This window comes from Gossypium hirsutum, chromosome D05 (assembly GCF_007990345.1).
Source record: "Gossypium hirsutum isolate 1008001.06 chromosome D05, Gossypium_hirsutum_v2.1, whole genome shotgun sequence".
In the NCBI taxonomy this organism is placed as follows: Eukaryota; Viridiplantae; Streptophyta; class Magnoliopsida; order Malvales; family Malvaceae; genus Gossypium; species Gossypium hirsutum.
In genome coordinates this window covers 34016785-34041697 of record NC_053441.1, presented here as the reverse complement: position 1 = coordinate 34041697, position 24913 = coordinate 34016785, and the positions used below count along the sequence as shown (strand labels likewise).

General features: G+C 33.1%; 1 protein-coding gene, 1 non-coding gene and 1 pseudogene across 2 annotated transcripts; all 3 read right to left on the bottom strand.

The window, feature by feature from the left end:
* Positions 1-13736: 13736 nt before the first annotated feature.
* On the bottom strand, positions 13737-15627 carry LOC121217160 (kiwellin-1). Its single transcript, XM_041092705.1, has 2 exons — positions 15562-15627; positions 13737-14405 (listed from the first exon to the last, which is right to left on the bottom strand). Exons 1-2 carry the CDS (start codon positions 15625-15627, stop codon positions 13863-13865), a joined length of 609 nt encoding a protein of 202 aa, XP_040948639.1. The 3' UTR covers positions 13737-13862.
* A 4602-nt stretch (positions 15628-20229) lies between these two features.
* TRNAD-GUC (transfer RNA aspartic acid (anticodon GUC)) lies at positions 20230-20301 on the bottom strand. Its single transcript has one exon. It is a non-coding gene; the product is annotated as a tRNA-Asp (tRNA).
* A 2175-nt stretch (positions 20302-22476) lies between these two features.
* LOC121217159 (putative ripening-related protein 2) lies at positions 22477-23185 on the bottom strand (annotated as a pseudogene).
* Positions 23186-24913: the final 1728 nt, after the last annotated feature.

Below are 24913 nucleotides of genomic sequence, written 5' to 3'. Positions count from 1 at the left end.
AGTTAGGGCACAATTCTCTCGAGAATCGTGAACACCGAGCATTTTGAAAATTTACGAAATAGAATGATTTAATGCCTGAATGAAACATAATCTTTTAAATCATGTAATGTGATTGAATGATAGTGTATATCCCGAGATGATAATTTGTGAAATAAAATGCTCGCTAATGGACAATAAATAAACAAATTATATAAATAAACAAAATAATCTCGCATCATATTGACAATCTTAAGCTAATGGATTAAAAGCTAATTTTAAAAGAAACACCATGGTAAATAGCACCAGATTCATATATATGCATTGCGGCTTAGCCACTGATTCAGAGCAGATTACTTCCTCCTTCACAATATCCCAACCTATGCAAATGCAAACTGAAAATATCAACGACAGCTGTTTAGTCATTCCAATTCAATTCAAAAATAGATAATACAGATCAGTATTATTAAGAGCCATCATTACACATGCATTTATATAATTCATATCTCAGTCTCAGAGCATCAAATAGTCCTCATATAATTAAATTCAAATCATAAATACATTGTGGACGTTAGTGCTTGTGTTAGACAACACTCAAGGCCTCAAAACTAAGGTCCGGATCCTATTTATAAGCCACACGGCCTGGCACATGCCTATGTGCTTGCCCGTGTGGCTCACACAGCCTGACACACGTCCATGTTTTCTGTCCGCGTGGTTCTAAATCATAAATAGTGAGTCACACGGCTTGTACATGACTTGGGAACATGCCCGTGTGGACCAATTTTTAAATTGGAGTAAAACTCTAGCACTACAGGTACACTGGCAACTTGCTTGGGAATCAATCAAAAAATTATCCGAACGATGAAAGTGTACATCGTCCTATATCTCATCATTAAACGAGGAGGCTGGATCAAAATCATGTTCAGGGATGAACGTACATCCCTGAATTGTTTGATAAAAAATCGTGGCCTCTTGCTATGCAAATTTAACACCATCGTATTTTGACGACAAAATCGAAGCAGTGTGGGAACGAGATTGTTTACGCATTCTCAGGGGCATTCTTTTAATTTTCACACTTAAAGTCAATAAAAATAAACTCAATATCCAATGGAAAGCAGTCAATACGTAAATTAAAAACATTAAAATGGAAATAAGAAAAAAAGTAATAATAAATAAATGGAAAGAAAACTTAAATCGTATTGATTGTTGTAGTCGAATAGATTAAATTGAGAAGTGTCGTGTTCCCTAGGCCAAAATGGTGTGATACTTGCAAAAGAAGAAAACTAAAAAAAGGTAAAGTGAAAAAAAGAAGAAATTGATCAATGAATCGAAGTGTAACCTCTTAAACTCGGCCTAGACGTTATGGTCGAATCGGGAAGGCCGCATTCGACACCTTAATGTTGAACCTACCCTAACGATAGTTAAAAACCTTCAAGTACTCCCTTTTATAATACCATGGTTTCTATTGTTAGCTTTGGAAAAACGTTCATTTACTTAGTCCAACCATGTTTAGGTTGAATTAGTGAATTAGGTGAAGTTAAAAAAAAAACCCAACTATCGGCGTTGCCTTCAAAAATTCATTTTGTTATCTTCTTAGTAGGGGAAATGTACCATTACCGGTCAAATTATTAATTTAGCATATACCATGCATAGTCCATTTCAACATATTTATAAAATATTGTGTATCGATACCTATGCATGTCATACATGCATGAAAAACCCCAAAATCTCAAACAGTTCCAAACCACAGTTTAAAGAAACTTTACAATCCAAAATCAAATAATAATAATAAAATAAGCCTAAAATATAATTAAATTAAAATAATTTGACGAAGTAAAGTCCGAGGTCCTTCGTACGTTCGCATGCCAATTCTGATCCTAAGTTGAGATAGTAAGGTGAGCTTAACAAGCTCAGTGTGAGACTAAACAAGCAAGTATTAAGCATTAATACAAGCAATTTCTTAAAGGTACCAATAGCACAATCAAACATTACCATTAATAATTTCAAATGCAAATGATCGGAAAAATGCACATGTGAGATCCTACCCATACCATCCGCTACACACCATGAGTTCCCCAGAACTCGTCTGCCAAACTCCAATGTATGTGAGGAGCGCTCAAAGTGGTAAAACCACCAATAAACAATAATGCATTAAAACTGCCAAATAAATAATGCGATATAATCGCCAATCCCCTTGGTACTCCAAATGCAGTGCACTGACTACAAATATATGCGGGCTTAATATGTTGTCGGTACTTCACGGAACTCCTCCATCAATCACAAAATCTCATCCCAATGCACATGCAATATGTCATACAAATTCATACATAATCATATTCAATACTTTTTGCATTTATTCGACATGTTCAACATGTCCTCAATAATCTCATACTTTCAGTAAAAGGAAGCAGTGTTCCAATTTTCAAATTACCTTTAAGATGGTATCTATCAATAGCGTTCAATTCACATACTTTACGAATTTCACTGTGTAGCAATAGCAACCTCACATATATATATTATAGTAATATTTCATGCATTTAAATCATGCATAAACCTAATATCTCAACATTTCATACCATTCAATCAAACATTCTCATATCACATAATATAATTATGCATAACAGTCTCAATTACACATTCATACAGTCAAACTAGTAATGTTGCCAACACAACAATCTTTTAAGGCTCGAAACGCACCTGGTTCGACCATTTACAAAACTAAAATTTTGGCTATTAAGTTAAACCAATCAGCAAACTAATTTATCAAATATAACATGACATTTATCATTATCAAACAAAATTTACAAGATTAGGACCCACACCTTATTTTTCGCTTTCTCGCAACACCCTAGTGAATCTTTCAATTTTCCTTTAATAAACCTTTATACAATCCTAAACTAAAATTTAGTATAAATTCAATCAATTTACCATTTAACCAACTCTAAATCACCCACTTATGGGTTGAAACCAATTTTCAAATTAATAACTATTTTATGAATTCAAACTAGTTCGATTTCTTAGCATGTATCGATGCGAACTGTACGTACGATCGCTCTTCGGCTTTACGGTTGATTCGGGGTGTTTGGGTCAGCACCTAATTCAATAATATACTGGAAAATAAGTATCTAATAATGATTAAATTCCTTCACTTAATCAACCAATAACCTTTACCGTACAACTATGTCGAAACAACAATTAGTTTTACGCTTAATTGCACTTACGCTTCTCGATTTTTGAGTTTCGAATGCCCAAATGATCAATAAAGGTTCCCCCTAATTGGAATGTGTTTAATAAATGATTAGAAGGGTTCAAGAACTCAAATTATGGCTGGAATTAAATGGGAAAGATTCAAGAAACAAAACAGCCCCCTAATCTACAAATATGCGCACGCACCACCACCCATGGTGGTTGAAAATTGGGCTGAATTTTAAAATTGTTTGAGACCTCATTAAATACTGGAAAAATACCTTTAAAAACATTTAAAATATCCCAAATTCCAGATCTGGAAATTTTAGTTGTTAATTGACAAGATTATCCAATAAATTGAGGAGAAAAGAGATCTTACCCAAGCTAGTTGAGAGAAACGACAATGACACCTTCTTGGCAATGTTTGGGATTGATTTTGGAGTTCAATATTTCATATTTAAGGCTAATTTATTTTGGGGGAAAATTGAAGCAATATAGTAAAGAAGATGGTGCACAATCTTGCTGCAAAAAAAGAAGAAGATGGTAAAAGGGGAGGTGTAGACAATGTGAACAATGTAGGAAAATGGGAAAAGAAAAAAAGTAAAGATAAAGAGAGGGAGAGGAGGTTAGGGACGGCTAACGTAGAAGAAAAAACGATTCAAAGGCTGATTATTTTCATAAAAAAATTAAATTTATACTTTGGTTTACTAGGCTTAGATGGCAACCCACAAAAAAAAAAGAGAGAATTTGCAAAACTCAATTTATTTTGTAAGAGTTGAGACTTAAACTTGAGACCTCAAACTAACTTTCATGCTTTTACATTAAATAACTAACCATTGAGTTAATTCTTTATTTTTGATATATATCTACATTTTTGTGGAGTTAAATCTTGGATGTTACACGAAAGAAATTTGAAGGGGAGATTGAGAGAAATTAACAGGGGAAGAGTTTTTAAAGGTTTAGAATAAATGTTTTGGGGAAATAAGAGAAGGTTTAAGAGTTTTGGTGTATTTAGAGGCTTTCGGTTGCGATATCTGGAACTGGGTATTACGTGACCCAAGTTGAATATCGTGACCCAAGTTGGAACTGGGTATCACTTTTGAAATTTCAAAGGGTATTGCGATATCAGGAGGTGGATATTGTGATACCACTAAAGATTTTTGGTCCCTCTCGAAACTATCCAGAAAGTCGCAATATGCCCCATTGGGTATCGCAATTTCACTGAACTAATCCCTAACAACATGACAAAATCATCAATTTTCATCTCAATCATAAAAAATCAACCTACCAAGTCTAACATTAAACTAATACAATTTAAAATCCAAATCTAAATGTAGGAATTAAATGGAATCCATGCTCAAAAGATCTAATTATTTACAAATCGTTGTTCAATTACCATAGGCAGTCAATAACACCACTAAAATGGGGTTTCATCGGTGTCCTCGACACTCAAACAAGTCTTTTGTTTAGCGCGCGACTAGAGCCTCTTGAGAGTCGTATCTTCTTCCTTATCCTTAATTATTTCTGGATTCTCTTGCGTGGTCTGCGAACACCTGAAAAATCACACCATTCCATGAAAGTTGCAAATTCGTTAGCATAATAATCTTTTGTCTCAATCACTGGGCACTTATATTCTTGAGTTGGTAAAACAGCAACATATAATAGTGTTTTAATTCGCAGGAAGAAGATATGTTAGATCAAAATTTAAAATTTTGTCTGCAATTTGGATATTTGCATATAAAAGTATTAAGCACGAAAATTAGATTTGGGTAAAAAATTTAACTCATATAAATTATGGAAGAGTTAAGACTAGCCTAACTGAGCCAAACCCAACTCAATTTTTAGTTCTATAGTATATTATATAATTTTTATCATATAAAAATTAAATTTATAATACTATACAATACTAAAATATAAACATTAAAATATGTTGTCTTTAAAATTTTAGAAAAAAATCTGTAACGTGCCAAGTTTCTTAATATTTGAATTTTTTATTGTGTAAAGTAAATTGATATGGCTCAATGGTTAAGTGTTCTAGATGTGTGTTTGAGATATTGTATATGTTTCCTTCTACTTAAGTTTTTGTTATTTTTATCCGTATATCTAACTAGTCACACGTAGTTTATCTATATTCTTTGTTTAATTGTTAACAAGAATGAGATTGTTGGTTCAGTGGTAAAGTCTTAGGTTACCCTTAGTTTCCAAGTTTGAATCTTGTTTTGTACAAAAGTGGAATTATTTGTGCTCCTCGCGCATGAGTACCATGACATCGTGCACCTTGCCTACTTATTATCTTATCTACAATTTCAAAGTTGTATGAATGAGCTTAGGTTTAATGAAAAATCCTAACGCTAGAGTTTTATCAGAGTTTAAAGAATGTTTAATTTGCTACCGTCTCTAGAGGTAAATAGTTGTACTAAAGTAACTAATGTAAAAGTATCTAAAGCATATCTAGAGTTCGAAGATTCTTACTTGAATCGGCGCCAAAGTCTTGGTTTCACTTTACGAAAATTAAAATATCAATTTTTGTAAAAATTCCAAATAATTCAAAAAAGTTTTTGAAAATTTTGAACCCAAATTTCACAATCCGAATTTTAAACATTTATTTTTTGATTACATGTCGGGCTCTGGTTGTTAGACAATTATTTTAAATGGCAATTTACGGAAAGAACGATAGTGTTAACATAATGAAATTTGAAATGACACTTCTGAAGTGCCAAAAAAGAAAAGTATTAACATAAATTTTAGTACGATAAAGTTGTCATGACTTCAATGAAATTAAAATTAGGTTGAGAAAATAATATATTTAATTTAATTTAATTAATTAAAAAGAATAAATAATAGTTTGGACATAGGATAACATATTTATTAGGTTTGAATAAATTATATAAGTTCGTTAAAAGATAAGATAGAACATATAATTGGCCTGATACACGAAAAGACCCAACAAGCCTAAGTAAATTGCAAAGGGTGGCAAACTCTAGTCTCAGATTAGGATTTCCACGAATAGTGTTATCACCACCTCTATTGTGCACTCCAAGTAGGATTTGAATTTTCCTGTTTAACTGTAATTTAGTGAGTTGAAACTTGACCATTTGATTACAAACAATAATTATGGACTATGTTGATCCATATGATGATCCTATAAGGATCCTCAAAATTCATGTAAAAAACAAAAAATAATATTGAATATACAAGAGTAAAACACTAGGGCTGTACTCAAACAATGAGAAGCGCAAGCTCTACTTGACATTTGTTGTTCAAAACTCCACTCTTGCTCAATCAAATACTATTTTAGAAGCTTTAACTCTATTTAAGCTCTATTAAAGTAAGCTCGTTCACCTGATTTACATATTTTAGCTTCAATTCAAACTCATTCCATATACAAAATTTTTATACTTTACTAAAAAAATTTTGAAATTTGAGTTTCAAGTGTATGAAAGGTAAAGTCGTAATCTAAAATTAAAAATACTATTATCAATTAAAAATTTGATTAAGCTCTCGAGCTGTTCAAAACGAGTATTAAGATACTCAAATCTAGCTCGCTTGATAACTCAAGCTACTCAATCTTGAGCTTGGTTTAACAATATATACATGGTACTATATAGATTTAATAGAAACAATATTGAAAAAAATCATGACTAAAGAAATAGTGAATGTACCTGAGAGGTAGTTCGGATGAAATATGTTCCTCTATTATTAGATGGATTAATTTAGTCATATAGGACCAAACTAACTCATTGAATAATAGATGGGCTAAGTTGATCCAGACACTATAATACAGGGACCTCTTAGGTACCTTAACCCTAAAGAAACCTAGTTCATTTGATAATTCAAGCTGCACAAACTTGAGCTTGGCTCGATAATCCCTTAATCGAAGTTGAATTTTCTTTTCGAATTTAACTCAAGCAACTTCCGAGCACACGTGCATCATTTACACCTCTATAAAACAAACCAAATCAAGCACTCATCTAAATTCAAGTACTAAGAATTTCTCCAAATAAGAAGTAAGAATAGAGCTAACGATGAAGATTAATTTATAACATAATTTACGACTCAAATACATAATATATATATATATATGACTTTTACATTAATTAATAGTAACAAAAACTTTAACTGAGATTCTTATTAAAGGATCTAGGAGACTTGGTTTTTAATCTAGGGGTGGAAGCATAGGCTGTTGATGCAAAGTGTTGTTGAAGCATAGGGTTGCTTGCTTAATAGACGCCAGTGATTGAAGTTGATCACATAAACAAACTTAATTGAAAGAGTTCAAACATGAAATAAAATTTTACAAGTAAAACTCTGAATTAAGTGTGAGTGCCGCAGCTTTAACAATCCTACTTTTCACTGTCCCAAAAGGCTCCAAATAAGCATTTAGGGAAGTAGATTATCTGATTGCATCACTAAAAAAAGCTAGAAAGATTAAAAAGAAAAGATATAATCGACGTTGCCGGGGATCGAACCCAGGTCACCCGCGTGACAGGCGGGAATACTTACCACTATACTACAACGACTTACTTGTTGGTACTGTTCAATTTACTGTAATTGTTGTAGCATTCCAAATTTGGCCGCAAAGGGACAAAAGAAGCCAAGGGAGGACAATATTTAGAGTAGTTTTAGTTGTTCAACGAAAAGCTTTGACTGGTAACAAACTAGATACGTAGATTGATTGGTGAGAGTTCAACCTCCACATTTGTAAATTCTCTCTTTAGTTGATTCTTCCCAGTCTTTATCAAATAGGAGAAAATTTTATTTTTCTTTGTTCACGGTCATAGCAGCTTTCAATATTTGATTCGGTTGCTTTCTTGAATTATCACCGAGCCTGCTTGTCGGCACATATGGTGTTTTTTTAAAGCAGGCTGATCCATCAACATCTGAGACTATAATTGATACGGGGTTACACGCGGACCAAGATCGAGTTGCCAAGTCACGAGAAACTCCTACGAAAACCCTAAACAATTAGATCTGAAACGAAACAGAAAATTAAAAGATTAGATTTTTGAATTTTCAGATCTGAAATAAAATCCCCAAATCAGCAAAGAATCAAATTGAGAATAGAAATAAGTGTTAATAAGGAATCTTGAAACCCTAGAAGAGATTGCGATTCTGCCCAATTGAACACCCAGATAGTTTTCCCCAAATTTCGGCAATCTAATTTCTCCCAAAAAAGAGTATGGATGAATCGGCAAGAACCCTAGAAATTGGGGATTTTTGGGCTAATTCCTTAAGATAGAAAAAGGCTGAAAACACAATAAGAACAGAAAATAAATTAGATAAATATTCGGCACAAGCAGAAATAAAGAAGAATTGACAGTAAGAAATTAAAAGATAAGTCCTAAGAAGCCTTGAAATCTCGAAAGATCTCACAACTCCCTTCAAACGGCTCTAATCTCCCCTCCAAAGAATATCAATGGCAAGAAGAAGGTTGAAGATGGCTCCCACAATCACAAGATTGTTAAAACAACTTCTAAAGAAAACTCAAGAGAAAAATCTTGGAGAAAACTCAAAGAAAATTCTACTCTCAACAAATCTGAAATTTTAATAATAATGATAAGTGTTTAACAAGGTGGATAGCCATGCCTTTAAATAGGCCTTATAACTAGTCCTAATCTAATTAGAAAACTAAAATAAAAAAACTCCTAATTATTTTAATATGGAAATTCGGTCAAAGGTCATTTTATCTGGGACTCTTGGACTGAATATTGACATAAAATTTAAACTAAGTAAATAAATAAATAAATAAATAAAAATAAAAATAAAACTTTACAACTTGGGCCACTTTGACAATTTGGTCTGATTTTCAACTAAGTATGGATGGATTTCTTGATTGGGCTGGGAATTTGCTTATTGGGCATCGCATTCAAGAATTTGGGCTTTTGTGACTCGTATCATTCCCCCCTTCCTCAAAAAGATTCGTCCTCGAATCTGAAAAATCAAATGAACTCGAATTTCCTCTATCGAACGGGACTAATGGCAATTGAGTCCACTGAGAAGAATAGCCATGAGATAGTAAATAGTAACGGAAATAAGCTTGTAGTCCAATCATAAGCATAATAGAACAGGTATAACGCATGTGAATGGACAGATTCAGATTACCATGCAAACAATCTAATTTACTCACCACGCCTCGTCAAATATTTGAAACAAAGATGGACATGTTTTAAGGCATTCAGTCGTCTCACATTGTTCCCACAAACCATGAATAAATTGCGAGTAATAAATCAAATGGTAAACATAATCGTCACAAGTAGGTATTTGAAAAGATTCACATGGTTCACAGAGTTGCATAATCATACCATGCATTAATCGGCGGTCTATAGATTCACTCACACATGCATTATCAAAAACAAGAATCTTTTTATCAACCATCAAAACAGATAGATCATCAATAAATAAAATAGGACAGTCAAGCACGTTTCGATCTAAGTGTTCATCAACACGATCTTTATCACTATCCGAGGAGTACAAAAGTGTTTCAAAGGTTTCAAGCATCTTACCTCGATAAGCAGAAGAATAAGGGTCGATTTTACCTTTTTCATTTAAAACAAACCTTCGCTCATCGGGGGCATAGTGTAGTCGAATCTCCGTTGTTGAGTTAACCTTTGTCAAATGGAACTCAAACTTCATGTACAACCACATAAACTGTTTAAGGCACGAATATAAATTGAAAACAAATTTGGAAAATTTCGTTACTTTATTCTCCAAAACAGATTTGGACAAATTCAAGGATTTTACACAAGGTAAATCAAGAGAATAACAAATCACGCTTCTTTTCGTAATGACTTTATCAACCACAATCGAAGAGTAACAATTAATCGGATCAAAATGAGGGGATCTTTTAAGAACTAAGTCACCAAAAGTTTTATCAATAATTTTCAAATCTGCACTGGACTCGGTTTCTAAAATTTCCTTACCTCGCTTACCTTCGGGATCATGTAGTGTGATTTCATCTTTGCCTAAGTTGATCGTATGAAAGCGTCTTTCATTTGAGAGGTATTGAAGTTGAAAGTTATCTTTCGATCTTTCGGGAACCTGAAAAGTAGCAACACAAGAAAAATTCATATCTTGGTTAGTGGAAACATTCCTCACTACCCTTTCCACGTCTTTTTCTTTTGTTTCTTTTTCTAATTCATTTTCTCTTCTTTCTTCAATTTCTTTTTCACTCTCAATCTCTTTTTGCTCTTTTTCATTCTCTTTTTCTTTTTCCTCACTTGTTTTAACAGAATTTTTCAGTTTGATTTGGTCCTCATGGACTTTTTCCGGAGTGAGCGGCACTAAGGTGAGTTTCTTTCCTTGATGCTTGAAAGAATACCTATTGGTACGACCATCGTGAGTGACTTTTCGATCCAGTTGCCATGGTTCTCCTAGCAACAAATGGCAGGCTTGAATAGGCATTACGTCGCACACAACTTCGTCTTGATACTTACCGATAGAAAAGGCGATGCGCACTTGTTGAGTGACCCTAAATTGGCCTTCGTTGCTAAGCCCTTGTAGTTGATAAGGTTGTGGATGCTTGGTAGTGGTTAAGCAAAGCTTTTCCACCATCGTCGTGCTGGCTATGTTTGAGCAACTTTCACCATCAATAATAACTCTACAAAGCTTACCTTGTACATGGCAGCGAGTATGAAAGAGATGTTCTCGTTGCTGCTCGCTCTTTGGTTTTGCCAAAGATGATTGTCCACGATCATGAAAATCATCATCCATTCTAGGGACACGTTGAGGGCTGCACCTATGGGGCTGGTTATCCCTATCTTCCTTAATTGGATCTCGATATTGATGTTTTTGATTCACTCGTACCTCATTCAAAGTAGTATTCAATGCTTGAAGTGTAGCATTTATTGTGTGATTGCAGCAGTATGTCCGTCTAACTGTTGTTGGACTTTCATAAGTGCATCATTATTATCACCTTTAGACATCTTCAAAACTGTAAAAAATAAACACTCAACACTCAAAAATAAAAGTTAGCAAACCTCACCATTAATCACTCAAAAAGAAAATCAAATTCTCAATGAGGTCGAATTCAATCTTGTGAGTTCTTTATTAGAGTTTATATCAACCAATTAGAGAGTGTGAACCAAACTACCAAAGAATCCTAATTTGCACTAGGATGCCAAAAACTGACGAGACACCAAGTGATTCGTGTTGCACCGAGGAAGGATTGTGCACACGTTTAAATCCTACTAACACAAGAAACAAGAAGGTGTTAGATATTGTAAAAGGAGAATAAAAAGCAAACAAATGAAAACCTACAGCTAAGAATCAATAAAAATTGCTGAAAACAGAAAACCCGAAAAACTGCGGAGTAACTTGACAACTTCGTTTGAGGTGTTCCCGATCTCCAAAAATAACGAAATTAAATCTGGAGTGTCCTTATATATTGAATTTTCGATCTGGAAATTTTGGGCACCAAATTCAACCCGCTGAATCTGTTTTTAAATTTTTATTGAATTTCGTATTTTTTGATTTTTTTGACTGATTTTTTTGCGGGAATAATTTTTTTATATTCAAGCACAGTGCCAAAAACATGTATGTAAAATTTCAGATCAATAGGACAACGTTTACCCACTCAAATGAATTTTTTTTGAACAATTTTTCTGGGTAAAACTGCTGTTTATGCTTTAAAAAATAGAGATCAGTTTAGAAATCAACCAAGAACACCCAAAACGCCCAAAATCTGATACCAAATGATACGGGGTTGTGCGCGGACCAAGATCGAGTTGCCAAGTCACGAGAAACTCCTACGAAAACCCTAAACAATTAGATCTGAAACGAAACAGAAAATTAAAAGATTAGATTTTTGAATTTTCAGATCTGAAATAAAATCCCCAAATCAGCAAAGAATCAAATTGAGAATAGAAATAAGTGTTAATAAGGAATCTTGAAACCCTAGAAGAGATTGCGATTCTGCCCAATTGAACACCCAGATAGTTTTCCCCAAATTTCGGCAATCTAATTTCTCCCAAAAAAGAGTATGGATGAATCGGCAAGAACCCTAGAAATTGGGGATTTTTGGGCTAATTCCTTAAGATAGAAAAAGGCTGAAAACACAATAAGAACAGAAAATAAATTAGATAAATATTCGGCACAAGCAGAAATAAAGAAGAATTGACAGTAAGAAATTAAAAGATAAGTCCTAAGAAGCCTTGAAATCTCGAAAGATCTCACAACTCCCTTCAAACGGCTCTAATCTCCCCTCCAAAGAATATCAATGGCAAGAAGAAGGTTGAAGATGGCTCCCACAATCACAAGATTGTTAAAACAACTTCTAAAGAAAACTCAAGAGAAAAATCTTGGAGAAAACTCAAAGAAAATTCTGCTCTCAACAAATCTGAAATTTTAATAATAATGATAAGTGTTTAACAAGGTGGATAGCCATGCCTTTAAATAGGCCTTATAACTAGTCCTAATCTAATTAGAAAACTAAAATAAAAAAACTCCTAATTATTTTAATATGGAAATTCGGTCAAAGGTCATTTTATCTGGGACTCTTGGACTGAATATTGACATAAAAATTTAAACTAAGTAAATAAATAAATAAATAAATAAAAATAAAAATAAAACTTTACAACTTGGGCCACTTTGACAATTTGGCCTGATTTTCAACTAAGTATGGATGGATTTCTTGATTGGGCTGGGAATTTGCTTATTGGGCCTCGCCTTCAAGAATTTGGGCTTTTGTGACTCGTATCAATAATCCCTTCATCCAAAACCCTGTGCTGGTGAAACAAAAACTCCACTAATCGTTTTTCTTTAAGATCTTACATACAACGTACATGTGTGCACAGAAATACTAAGATATAATCTTCCAAAGACTTTTCAACTATATGAAAATCTTGAAAAAGAAAAGCATATCTATGTCCAGCCCTGGTGACTAAATCCGAGTAAGGTAAAATTTTTGATAAATTAAGGCAACCATGAACTAGCAGTGTTAGTTCTTACCAGAAACATGTTACCTAGTTTATGTAGGATGAGAAGATTGATGAATATTACCCGCAAGTCATGACCTATGAAAACATGGAAGAGAAACAGTTAAAAAGACAATGAACTTTATACCCATATGCCATTTGATTTATGTATATATGCTCCCTCATTGTTGAGATTCATCATGCTCGAGCTCTACTCAAAATTCATTGCTTGAAATATGGCTCCAATTTGGTCGAATCCTATTCCAGAAGCTCCAACTCGGCTCGTGGTAAAATCAAACTATCTAAGCTTGGTTAGATAAAGCATTTACATATTCGAGCTTAGTTTGAACCAGTTTCGTATACAACATAGTAATCTAATATTAAAAATATTAAAAAAGTATTATTAATAAAAAGCTCGATCAAGCTCGCGAGCTGCTAAAACCAAGTAGTAAGGTACTCAAACATGGCTCACTAGATAACTCAAGCTGCTCACGCTTGAATCGATTTCGAATTTCTTTCGGATGACTTAGGAGCACAAGTGCCTTGTTTATACCGCTATCAAACGCATACCAAATCCAACACTCATTTGATTTCAAGAATCAACTAAAAAATTCTCCAAGTAATAAGTAAGGATAGAGCAGATAATGAAGATTTAAAATATAGTTTACGGCTCAAAATACATAATATATACATAAATTTTACATTAATAGTAACATAAATGTTAACTAAGATGCACAAGAAATCTTTACTCTAGTACATACATTATAAATATAAATATGGATCAAGTGATTAATCAGTATCAGACCAGTAGATATCCATCCCGCCCCAATCGTTCTCAGGCACTCCAAGAGCCTTCCAAACTGCTTTCGAGGCATCAACAATGTTGTTAGGGCAAGGGGGCTGATAATCATGGTCCGAATCGCATCCCATAGTAGAATCGCATTCATCCACAACTTTAGCCCTCACAGATCTTCCATTGCCATGCATGTTGATATAATTCAAACACCTCTTTCCGTTGTTATACCACCCTGTAGAAAGTGCCACCACAGGGTCATCATCGGAGTGGTACTGGTTGTCACATTCAGATGGTGCACCACCGTCTCCATCTGGCTCAAAGCTGTTAAGCGTCAGTGTTGCTTTCGTTTGGCTTGATACAGGGGGTGAACATTTGTATGTCGTGTACCACTTGCCATCCTTGCAACAATCAGAATCATTTTCCTGGTTGCATTGCCCTGGTGGAGGGGTTTTCCCTTTGATCTTGCCACTAGGGCTGCACGTCTGTGCTTCAACACTAAGAAAAAGAAGAAGAATGCAAAGGAGAGGAAAGACAGTCTAACAAATTACTTGCTTCTTCATTTTTATCTTCTTTAAGTCACTTCTGTTTTGATGTTTTAGTGCAGAAAACTTCAAGTGGTAAAAGCAATATATAGAGATCTTAGCAATGAGTAATTTAAAATACTGGTCATTCACTATGAAAATTTATGATGGACTGAAGCTGATAAAATTGGATTTTATCATTTACCCAAATTTTGTAATATATTTATCATTCAGAAGCATATATGTGGGAGGTTCCTGCAGGTTTGGTTCACTTTTAGCTTATTTTTCTTAAATTTCTTATGGCAGCTATTTGTTGATGAAGATCAAAGGGGCTTTAGATTATACTTGTCAACAAATCATTTTACTGGCTGATGCCTAAATTGGATGGATTTGAAGATGGTTACACTTAGCTTTTCATTTTCCATAAGAGTTTTGCAATGAAAATTATTTTCTATACATACATTATACGTATACTTCTTTACAATATCTTTAAATATATATACATATAAAAATCATATTCCTGATATCCGGTCCCAATAGTAGTGTTAGAATTTCTGTCTCAAATTCCGTTCACAGGAAAGAACCAAGGTGAAAGAGCCAAAGGAAAAGCGATAAGTATATAAACGTTGACAAAGTAACTTTCGTAGTTAAAGCAGCAGCATATAATATTGTTTTAATTGGCAGACCAAAATTTGAAATTTGGTCCGGAATGTGCATATAAAAATATTAAGCACCAAAATTAGATTTGGATAAAAAAATTAACTCAATAATTTCTGGACCAGAAACCCAATTCAATTTTTAGTTTTATAATATATTATATAATTTATTTCATATAAAAATTTAATTTATAATAGTATACGATACTATAGTATAAACATTAAAATCTGTTGTCTTTAAAATTAAAATAAAATCATTTTAAAAAGTTAAATAAAAAATATTTTTTTTTTGTAAAACAATTTGCATACTAAAACATACTCGAATTTAGTTTTTGATTACGTGTCAGCCTTTGGTTGACTCAGACAATTATTTCAAAGGACAATTTTTTGGGGACAAATTTTTATTTTAAGGCTTTTTAGTAGGATAAAATTCTCTAAGAATGGCATCCGTGTCAACATTGTGAAATTGTTCAAGTCAAGAGACAATAGGTCGTCTCTTTCATAGCACGGTACACCATGGTACTCGCAAATGGCGGCACGGGAAATATCAGTGTTAGCATGCCTGACGTATAGTCGGTCATGCGTACCAATTTTGAAATTGGAGTAACTCTAGCACTACAGGTACAATGCCAGCTTGCTTGGGAAGCAAGCAAAAATTGTCCCAACAATGAAAGTGTACATCGTCCTATATCTCATCATTAAACGATGAGGCTAGATCAAAATCATGTTCAAGGATGAAAGTATGTCCCTAAATTGTTTGATAAAAATCTGCGGCCTCTTGCTATTCAAATTTAACACCATCGTATTTCAATGACAAAACCGAGGCGGTGTGGGAACGAGATCGTTTAAGCATTCTCAGGGGCATTCTTTTAATTTTCGCACTTAAAGCCAATAAAAATAAACTCAATATCCAAAGGAAAGCAGTCAATACTTAAATTAAAAACTTTAAATTGGAAATAAGAAAAACAGTAATAATAAATAAAGGAAAAGAAAAATTAAATCGTATTGATTGTTGTAGTCGAATGGATTGAATCGAGAAGTGTCGTGTTCCCCAATCCAAAATGGTGTGATACTTGCAAAAGAAGAAAACTAACCAAAGGTAAAGTAAAAAGAAAAAGAAAAGGAAATTGATCAATGAATCCAAGTGTAACCTCCTAAACTGTACCTAGAAGTCATGGTCGAATCGGGAAAGCTGCATTGGACACCTTAATGTCAAAGCTACCCTAATGATATTTAAAAACCTTCAAGTACTCCCTTTTATAAAACCATGGTTTCTATTGTTATCTTTGGAAAAACGTCCATTTACTTTGTCCAACCATGTTTGTTGAATTGGTGAATTCAGTTAATATTTTAAAAAAACCTAACTATTGGCGTTGCCTTCGAAAAATCATTTTGTTATCTTCCTAGCAAGGGAAATGTACCATTACTAGTCAAATTATTAATTTAGTCATATATCATGCATAGCCCATTTCAAAATATTTATAAAATACCGTGTCTCTATACCCAATATGCATGTCGTGCATGCATAAAAAACCTCAAAATCTCAAACAGTCCCAAACCACAGTTTAAAGAAACTTTACAATCTAAAATCAAATAATAATAATAAAATCAGCCTAAAATATAATTAACTTAAAATAATTTGACGAAGTAAAGTCCGAGGCCGGCCGTACATCTGCGTGCCAATTCCAATCCTAAGTTCCATCATTAGCTGAGAAGTTGAGGTAATGATGTGAGCTTAACAAGCTTAGTGTGAGATTAAACAAGCAAGTATTAAGCATTAATACAATCAATTTCATAGAGGAAGCAATAGCACAATCAAACATTACCAATAATAATTTCAAATGCACATGATCGGGAAAATGCACATGTGAGATCCTACCCATACCATCCGCTACACACCACGAGTTCCCCAGAACCCGTTTGCCAAACTCTAATGTATGTGAGCAAAGCTCAATGTGGTAAAACCACCAATAATCAATAATGCATTGAAATTGCCAAATAAATAATGCGATATAATCGCCAATCCCTTCGGTACTCCAAAAGCAGTGCACTGACTACAAATATATGGGGCTTATTATGCTGCCGGTACTCCACGGAACTCCTCCGTCAACCATAAAATCCATCCCAATGCACATGCAATATGTCATACAAATTCATACATAATCATATTTCAATACTTTTTACATTTATTCGACATGTTCAACATGTCCTCAATAATCACGTACTTTCAGTAAAAGGAAGCAGTGTTCCAATTTTCAAATTACCATTCAGATGGTATCTATCAATAGCGTTCAATTCACATACTTTACGAATTTCACTATGTAGCAATAGCAACCTCACGTATATATATCATAGTAATATTTCATGCATTTAAATCATGCATAAACCTAATATCTCAACATTTCGTACCATTCAATCAAACATTCTCATATCACGTAATATAATTATACATAACAATCTCAATTACACATTCATATAGTCAAGCTAGCAATGTTGCCAACACAACAATCTTTTAAGGCTCGAAAAGCACCTGGTTCGGGCACTCACAAAACTAAAATTTTGGCTATTAACTCAAACCAATAAGAAAGTTAATTTATCAAATATAGCATGACATTTATCATTATCAAACAAATTTTACAAGTTTAGGACCCACACCTTATTTTTCGCTTTCTCGCAACACCATAGTGAATCTTCCAATTTTCCTTAATAAACCTTTATAAGATCCTAAACCAAAATTTAGTATAAATTCAATCAATTTACCATTTAACCAACTTTCAAATACCCACTTATGGGTTCAAACCAATTTTCAAATTAATTGCCATTTTATGAATTCAAACTAGTTCGATTCCTTACCATGTATCTATGCGAACCGTATGTACGATCGTTCTTCGACTTTATGGTTGATTCGGGGTGCCTGGGTCAACACCTAATTCAATAATATACTGGAAAATAAGTAGATAATAATGATTAAATTCCTTCACTTTAATCAACCAATAACCTTTACCGTACAACTATGTCGAAACAACAATTAATTTTACGTTTAATTTCACTTACGCTTCTCGATTTGTGAGTTTCGAATGCCCAAACAATCAAGAACATTTTTCCCTAATTTACATGAGTTTAATAGTTTATTAGGAGGTTTCAAGAACTCAAATTATGGCTGGAATTAAATGTGAAAGATTCAAGAAACAAAATAGCCCCCTATTCTACACATATGCGCACGCACGACCATCTATGGTGGTCGAAATTGGGGCTGAATTTTAAAATGTTTTGAGACCTCATTAAAATCTGGAAAAATACCTTTGAAAATATTTAAAGTCTCCCAGATTCCAGATCTAGAAATTTTGGTTTTTAATTGACAAGATTAACAAAGAAATTGAGGAGAAAAGAGATCTTACCCAAGTTAGTTGAGAGAAACGACAATAACCCCTTCTTGGCAATGTTTGGGATCAATTTTGGAGTTCAATATTTCAAATTATACATGCATACTTACCCATTCACATTTTATTCCAATAGAACTTCATATATTTTCTCATAACATGTATATCATTTTTACTATGCTTCTTTCACTTACTGATTAATAGAGATACTATCGTCATTTAGATGTACTTCTATTAGAACAGTACGCATGCAAGAGTCAGGTTAGAGACTCACCTATTACTCACCCACAATAAATCAAAACTCCAAAAGTAATTGCGATATCCTTGCGTCGGCCGCTAACACCTAAAAAATCACACCATTCCATGAAAGTTGCAAATTCGTTAGCATGATAATCTTTTGTCTCAATCACTGGGCACTTATACTCTTGTGATGGTAAAGCGGGAACATATAATATTGTTTTAATTCGCCGGAAAAAGATATGTTAGAACAAAAGTAAAATTTTTTTCCGTAATTTGTAAATTTGCATATAAAAATATTTAGCGCGAAAATTAGATTTGGGTAAAAAATTTAACTCATATAAATTATAGAAGAGGTAAGACTGGCCTAACTGAGCCAAACCCAACTCAATTTTTAGTTCTGTAGTGTATTATATAATTATATCATATAAAAATTAAATTTGTAATACTATACAATACTATAAATAAATATTAAAATATGTTGTCTTTAAAATTAAAAAAAAACTGCAACGCCCCAAGTTTCTTAATCTATGAATTGTTTATTGTGTAAAGTAAATCGATTTGGCTCAATGGCTAAGTGTTCTAGATGTGTGTTTGAGATCTTGCTTATGTTTCCTTCTAATTAAATTTTTGTTATTTTTATCCCTATATCCAGCTAGTCATATCTAGTTTATCTGTAATGTTTGTTTAATTGTTAACAAGAATGAGGGTGTTAGTAAAGTGGTAAGGTCTTAGATTACCCTTAGTTTCCAAGTTTGAATCTTGTTTTGTACAAAAGTGAAATTATTTGTGCTCCTCGCGCATGAGTACCATGACATCGTGCACCTTGCGTACTCATTATCTTATCTACAATTTCAGAATTTTATGAATTAGCTTAAGTTTAATGAAAAATCCCAAATCTAGAGTTTTATTAGAGTTTAGAGAATGTTTGATTTGCTACCGTCTCTAGAGGTAAACAGTTTTACTAAAGTAACTAATGTAAAAGTATCTAAAGCGTATCTAAAGTTTGAAGTTTCTTACTTGAATCGGCGCCAAAGTCTTGGTTTCACTTTACGAAAATTAAAATATCAGTTTTCATAAAAAATCGGAATAATTCAAAAAAGTTTTTAAACATTTTGAACCCAAAATTTCACAGCCTGAGTTTTAAACATTTATTTTTTGATTACGTGTCAGGCTCTGGTTGACTCAGACAACTATTTTAAACGGCAATTCACGGAAGGAACGATAGTGTTAACATAATGAAAGTTCAAATGACACTTCTGAGAAAAAAAGAAAAGTTTTAAGTACATAAATTGAAAAAGCGTTATAGTTTGGAGACCATTATTTAGTTTAAGGCTTTTTTAGTAATTTCGTTCATCTTTTCTAGCAAATTTCTCTCATTTTCTTCCTTAATTGACACCAGTCATTGAAGTTAATTGAAACAGTTGAAAACATGAAATGAAGTTTTAAAAGTAAAACTCTGAATTAAGCTCAAACTGCTTTCACTGTTCCAAAAGGCTCCGAATAGACATTTAGGGAAGTTAAATTTTCATTCAAGTTTGACAAAAAAAAAAGGTCTTCTTAAAACGCCGTTGCCGGGGATCGAACCCGGGTCACCCGCGTGACAGGCGGGAATACTCACCACTATACTACAACGACTTGGTGATCAGGTTTTAAAATTCATTTTACTCTTTGGAACATGCCAAATTTGGTCGCAAAAGAAGCAAAGAAGAGACCGTAGATTAATCGGTCGTTTTAGTTTATTTAGAGTTCAACCTCAACATTTGTATATTATCTCCTTTGTTTGTTCTTCATGATCTATACAAAATAGGATGAAAAGTCATGACAAAACTGTGAAGTGCTAAAAAATTATGGTGGACCGCTAAAATTGATGACTTATGATACAGCTGATAATATGGTATTTTATCATTTACCCAAGTTTTGTAATGTATTTATCATTCAGAAGCATCTTTGTGGGAGGTTCCTGCAGGTTGGATTCACTTATTTATTTTTTATATATTATGGCAGCAATTTGTTGATAAAGATGAAATGGGTTGGTTTGGAGACAAGAGGCCTTATATTAGTTATACTTGTCAACAGAACATTTTATTGGCTGACGCCTAAATTGGAGGGATTTGAAGATGGTTACATTGTGCTTTTTCATTTTTCATATAATTTTGGCATACAAATTATATTCTATACATATTTCAACACGTACTTCTTTGAAATAACTCTAAAAAAAATATATTTGGTGTTTGAAATTTTATTAAATAAATATCTCTAAATTAGAATATTAGTTTTTCTATTAAATAAATATTATTTGTTTTCTACTAATTCAATCAAGATTCTCCCGTCTCTCCCTATAGATAGATGACACTGGTAGAGCTATAAACACAACAGTTCATGTAAGTTTTCAAGTTTATTAGTCCGCCAAAAATAGTGAGAATTTATTTTCTAAGTATAAATTCTATTTTCTGAGAATAACAATTCCGTCGGCTTCTATTAAGAGAGAATTACTATCCTACTGAATGTAATAAATCGTTTCTGGTAAAAATCTCAGTCTCGCACTGCAACTGTTTGATTACACTCTCATTGAATTCATTCTTCAAATCATTAATGAATGATTCCCTTCCATAATCTTAATGTAAAAAATCAGAGAAAAATATGATGTATAACAAATGATGTGAAATACGATTAAAAGATATAAAGTAAAACTAAGAAAAAAATTTAAAATAGGAAAAAACAGGTTAAAAAACCTTAAACTTCCAATTATTTGATTTATAATTCTTTGTGTTGTTTCAGCATTAATGCTATTTAGAGGCTTGCATACATGCATAAAATGGAAGGAATAAAAGTGGACTTTGAATATTGATTATATTTGTATTTTTCTATTACCTTTTAGGTTGACATTAAAATGTATATATGTTTTATGGAATGTATTTATTAGATGTTTATTTACTAAATTTGGAAAAGTTGTGGAAAAATAGGAGGGGAAATATTTGATACACTGCGACTAGAGATTTTAGACTCCGCCCGTAAGGTTAGGGGTTGACAAATGTCCTACAAGAATATAATAAAATATTTAAAAAAACATTTTAAAAAAAAGAAACACATAACAATTTTTTAAGGTTGCTTGTGGAATAAAAAAAATATTTCGCCAATGTACCAAATACTAACCATAATATACACCTAAATTTTTTTTTGATAAATTAAGGCAACCATGAACTAGCAGTGTTAGTTCTTACCAGAACATGTTACCTAGTTCTCGTAGGATGAGACCCGCAAGTCATGACCTATGAAAACATGGAAGAGTAACAGTTAAAAAGACAATGAACTTTATACCCATATGCCATTTGATTTATGGATATAAGCTCCCTGGTTGTTGAGATTATTCATGCTGGAGCTCTACTCAAATTCATTGCTTGAAATATGGCTCCAATTTGGTCGAATATTATTCTAGACGCTCCAACTCGGTCGTGGTAAATCAAACTATTTAAGCTTGGTTAGAAAAAGTATTTACATATTCGAGCTTAAATTTGAACCCGTTTCGTATACGACATAGTAATCTAATATTAAAAATATTGAAAATGTATTATTAATAAAAAAACTCGATCGAGCTCGCGAGCTGCTCAAATCAAGTAATAAGGTACTCAAACATGGCTCACTTGATAACTCAAGCTGCGCATGCTTGAAACGATTTCGAATTTCTTTCGAATAACATGCGAGCACAAGTGCCTTGTTTATACCCTATCGAACGCCTACCAAATCCAACACTCATCTGATTTCGAGAATCCACTAAGAATTTCTCCAATTAAGAAGTAAGGATAGAGCAGATAATGAAGATTTAAAACATAGTTTATGGCTCAAAATACATAATATATACATAAATTTTACATTAATAGTAACATAAATGTTAACTAAGACGCACAAGAAATCTTTACTCTAGTACATACATTATAAATATAAATATGGATCAAGTGATTAATCAGTATCAGACCAGTAGATATCCATCCCGCCCCAGTCGCTCTCAGGCACTCCAAGAGCCTTCCAAACTGCTTTCGAGGCATCAACAATGTTGTTAGGGCAAGGAGGCTGATAATCATGGTCCGAATCGCATCCCATAGTAGAATCGCATTCATCCACAACTTTAGCCCTCACAGATCTTCCATTGCCACGGATGTTGATATAATTCAAACACCTCTTTCCGTTGTTATACCACCCTGTAGAAAGTGCCACCACAGGGTCATCATCGGAGTGGTACTGGTTGTCACATTCAGATGGTGCACCACCGTCTCCATCTGGCTCAAAGCTGTTAAGCGTCAGTGTTGCTTTCGTTTGGCTTGATACAGGGGTGAACATTTGTATGTCGTGTACCACTTGCCATCCTTGCAACAATCAGAATCATTTTCCTGGTTGCATTGCCTGGTGGAGGGGTTTTCCCTTTGATCTTGCCACTAGGCTGCACGTCTGTGCTTCAACACTAAGAAAAGAAGAAGATGCAAAGGAGAGGAAAGACAGTCGAACAAATTACTTGCTTCTTCATTTTTATCTTCTTTAAGTCACTTCTGTTTTGATGTTTTAGTGCAGAAAACTTCAAGTGGTAAAGCAATATATAGAGATCTTAGCAATGAGTAATTTAAAATATTGGTCTTTCACTATGAAAATTTATGATGGACTGAAGCTGATAAAATTGTATTTTATCATTTACCCAAATTTTGTAATATATTTATCATTCAGAAGCATCTATGTGGGAGGTTCCTGCAGGTTTGGTTCACTTTTAGTTTATTTTTCTTAAATTTCTTATGGCAGCTATTTGTTGATGAAGATAAAAGGGGCTTTAGATTATACTTGTCAGCAAATCATTTTACTGGCTGATGCCTAAATTGGATGGATTTGAAGATGGTTACACTTAGCTTTTCATTTTCCATAAGAGTTTTGCAATGAAAATTATTTTCTATACATACATTACACGTATACTTCTTTACAATATTTATATATTGTAGTGTTAGAATTTCTGTCTCAAATTCCGTTCACAGGAAAGAACCAAGGTGAAAGAGCCAAAGGAGGAGCCATAAGTATATAAACCTTGACAAAGTAACTTTCCTAGTTAAAGCAGCAGCATATAATATTGTTTTAATTGGCAGACCAGAATTTGAATTTGGTCCGAAATGTGCATATAAAATATTAAGCACCAAAATTAGTTTGGGTAAAAAATTTAACTCATAATTTCTGGACCAGAAACCAATTCAACTTTTAGTTTTTATATTTTTTTTTTTATAAATTTTTTTTGTATACTTTTAGTTAATTATTTTTTTTTTTAATCATTTTAAGTTAATAAATATATTTTTTTTAACAATTGCTACTCATACTGATTATTTTGATTACGTGTCATTGTGACTCAGACAATATTTCAAACGGCCTAATGTTAACATAATGAAAGTTCAAGTAGAATTCTGACAAAAAAGGAAAATTTGAATACATATATGAAAAAGCGCTACAATTTTGGGGACCATTTTTTATTTTAAGGCTTTTTATAGGATGATTCTCTAAGAAGGGCATTGTTCAACTTTGTGAAAATTGTTCAAGTCAAGAGACAATCTGTGTCTCTTTATAGCCGGTAGCCATATATGTGGAAATGGCGGCACAAAATTCAATTTAGCATGCTGACGTACTGGTCATACGTACCATTTTTAAATGGATAAAATACTCTAGTCAAATCATGTATTATTACTCTATATACCCTGTCCCTATATAACTTCCAGACTTAAGTTACTAATGGTAAGATTTAAAGTAAAGATAATCGAAAGCTTGAGAGCCACCTGAAATCCAATTAACAACGAAATGAGTTGTGAACCCAATGCATAAAAGATGTACATTCAATTAAAGTAGATTTAAGATAATTCTCAAATCCTAAGATTCAGCTAGATAACAGAAGCAATTCTAGTTTCAGTATAGAACAGATCAGATACATATGCAGTTTTTCCTAGCCCCATCTGCTACACACCATCTCCGATCATCCCACACACCATTAAAGGCGTTTAATGCCCAACCAACCCTGTCAAAACCATTTTTTTGAAACAAAAATTAGTAGTCGACTTAAAAATAAAAATTAGAGTCGCTACCGATCTTTTATTGATGTGTGATCGGACCACTTTGAAAACAATTATAGGTCTACAAACTTTGAGAAAATAGGCTCGGAGTCAATTACGCACGAGGACGGGTTAGCACATTTATAACACCCAATATTGGTACCGAATTGATTGTTTAATTT

Excerpts from the sequence above, each read along its gene's own strand:
- LOC121217160 (XM_041092705.1), bottom strand. The coding sequence starts at position 15,627 with ATGACCGACTATACGTCAGGCATGCTAACACTGATATTTCCCGTGCCG. Across the intron at positions 14,406-15,561 it reads CGCCATTTGCGAGTACCATG|ACTGTCTTTCCTCTCCTTTG; the intron begins GTGTACCGTGCT and ends GTAATTTGTTAG.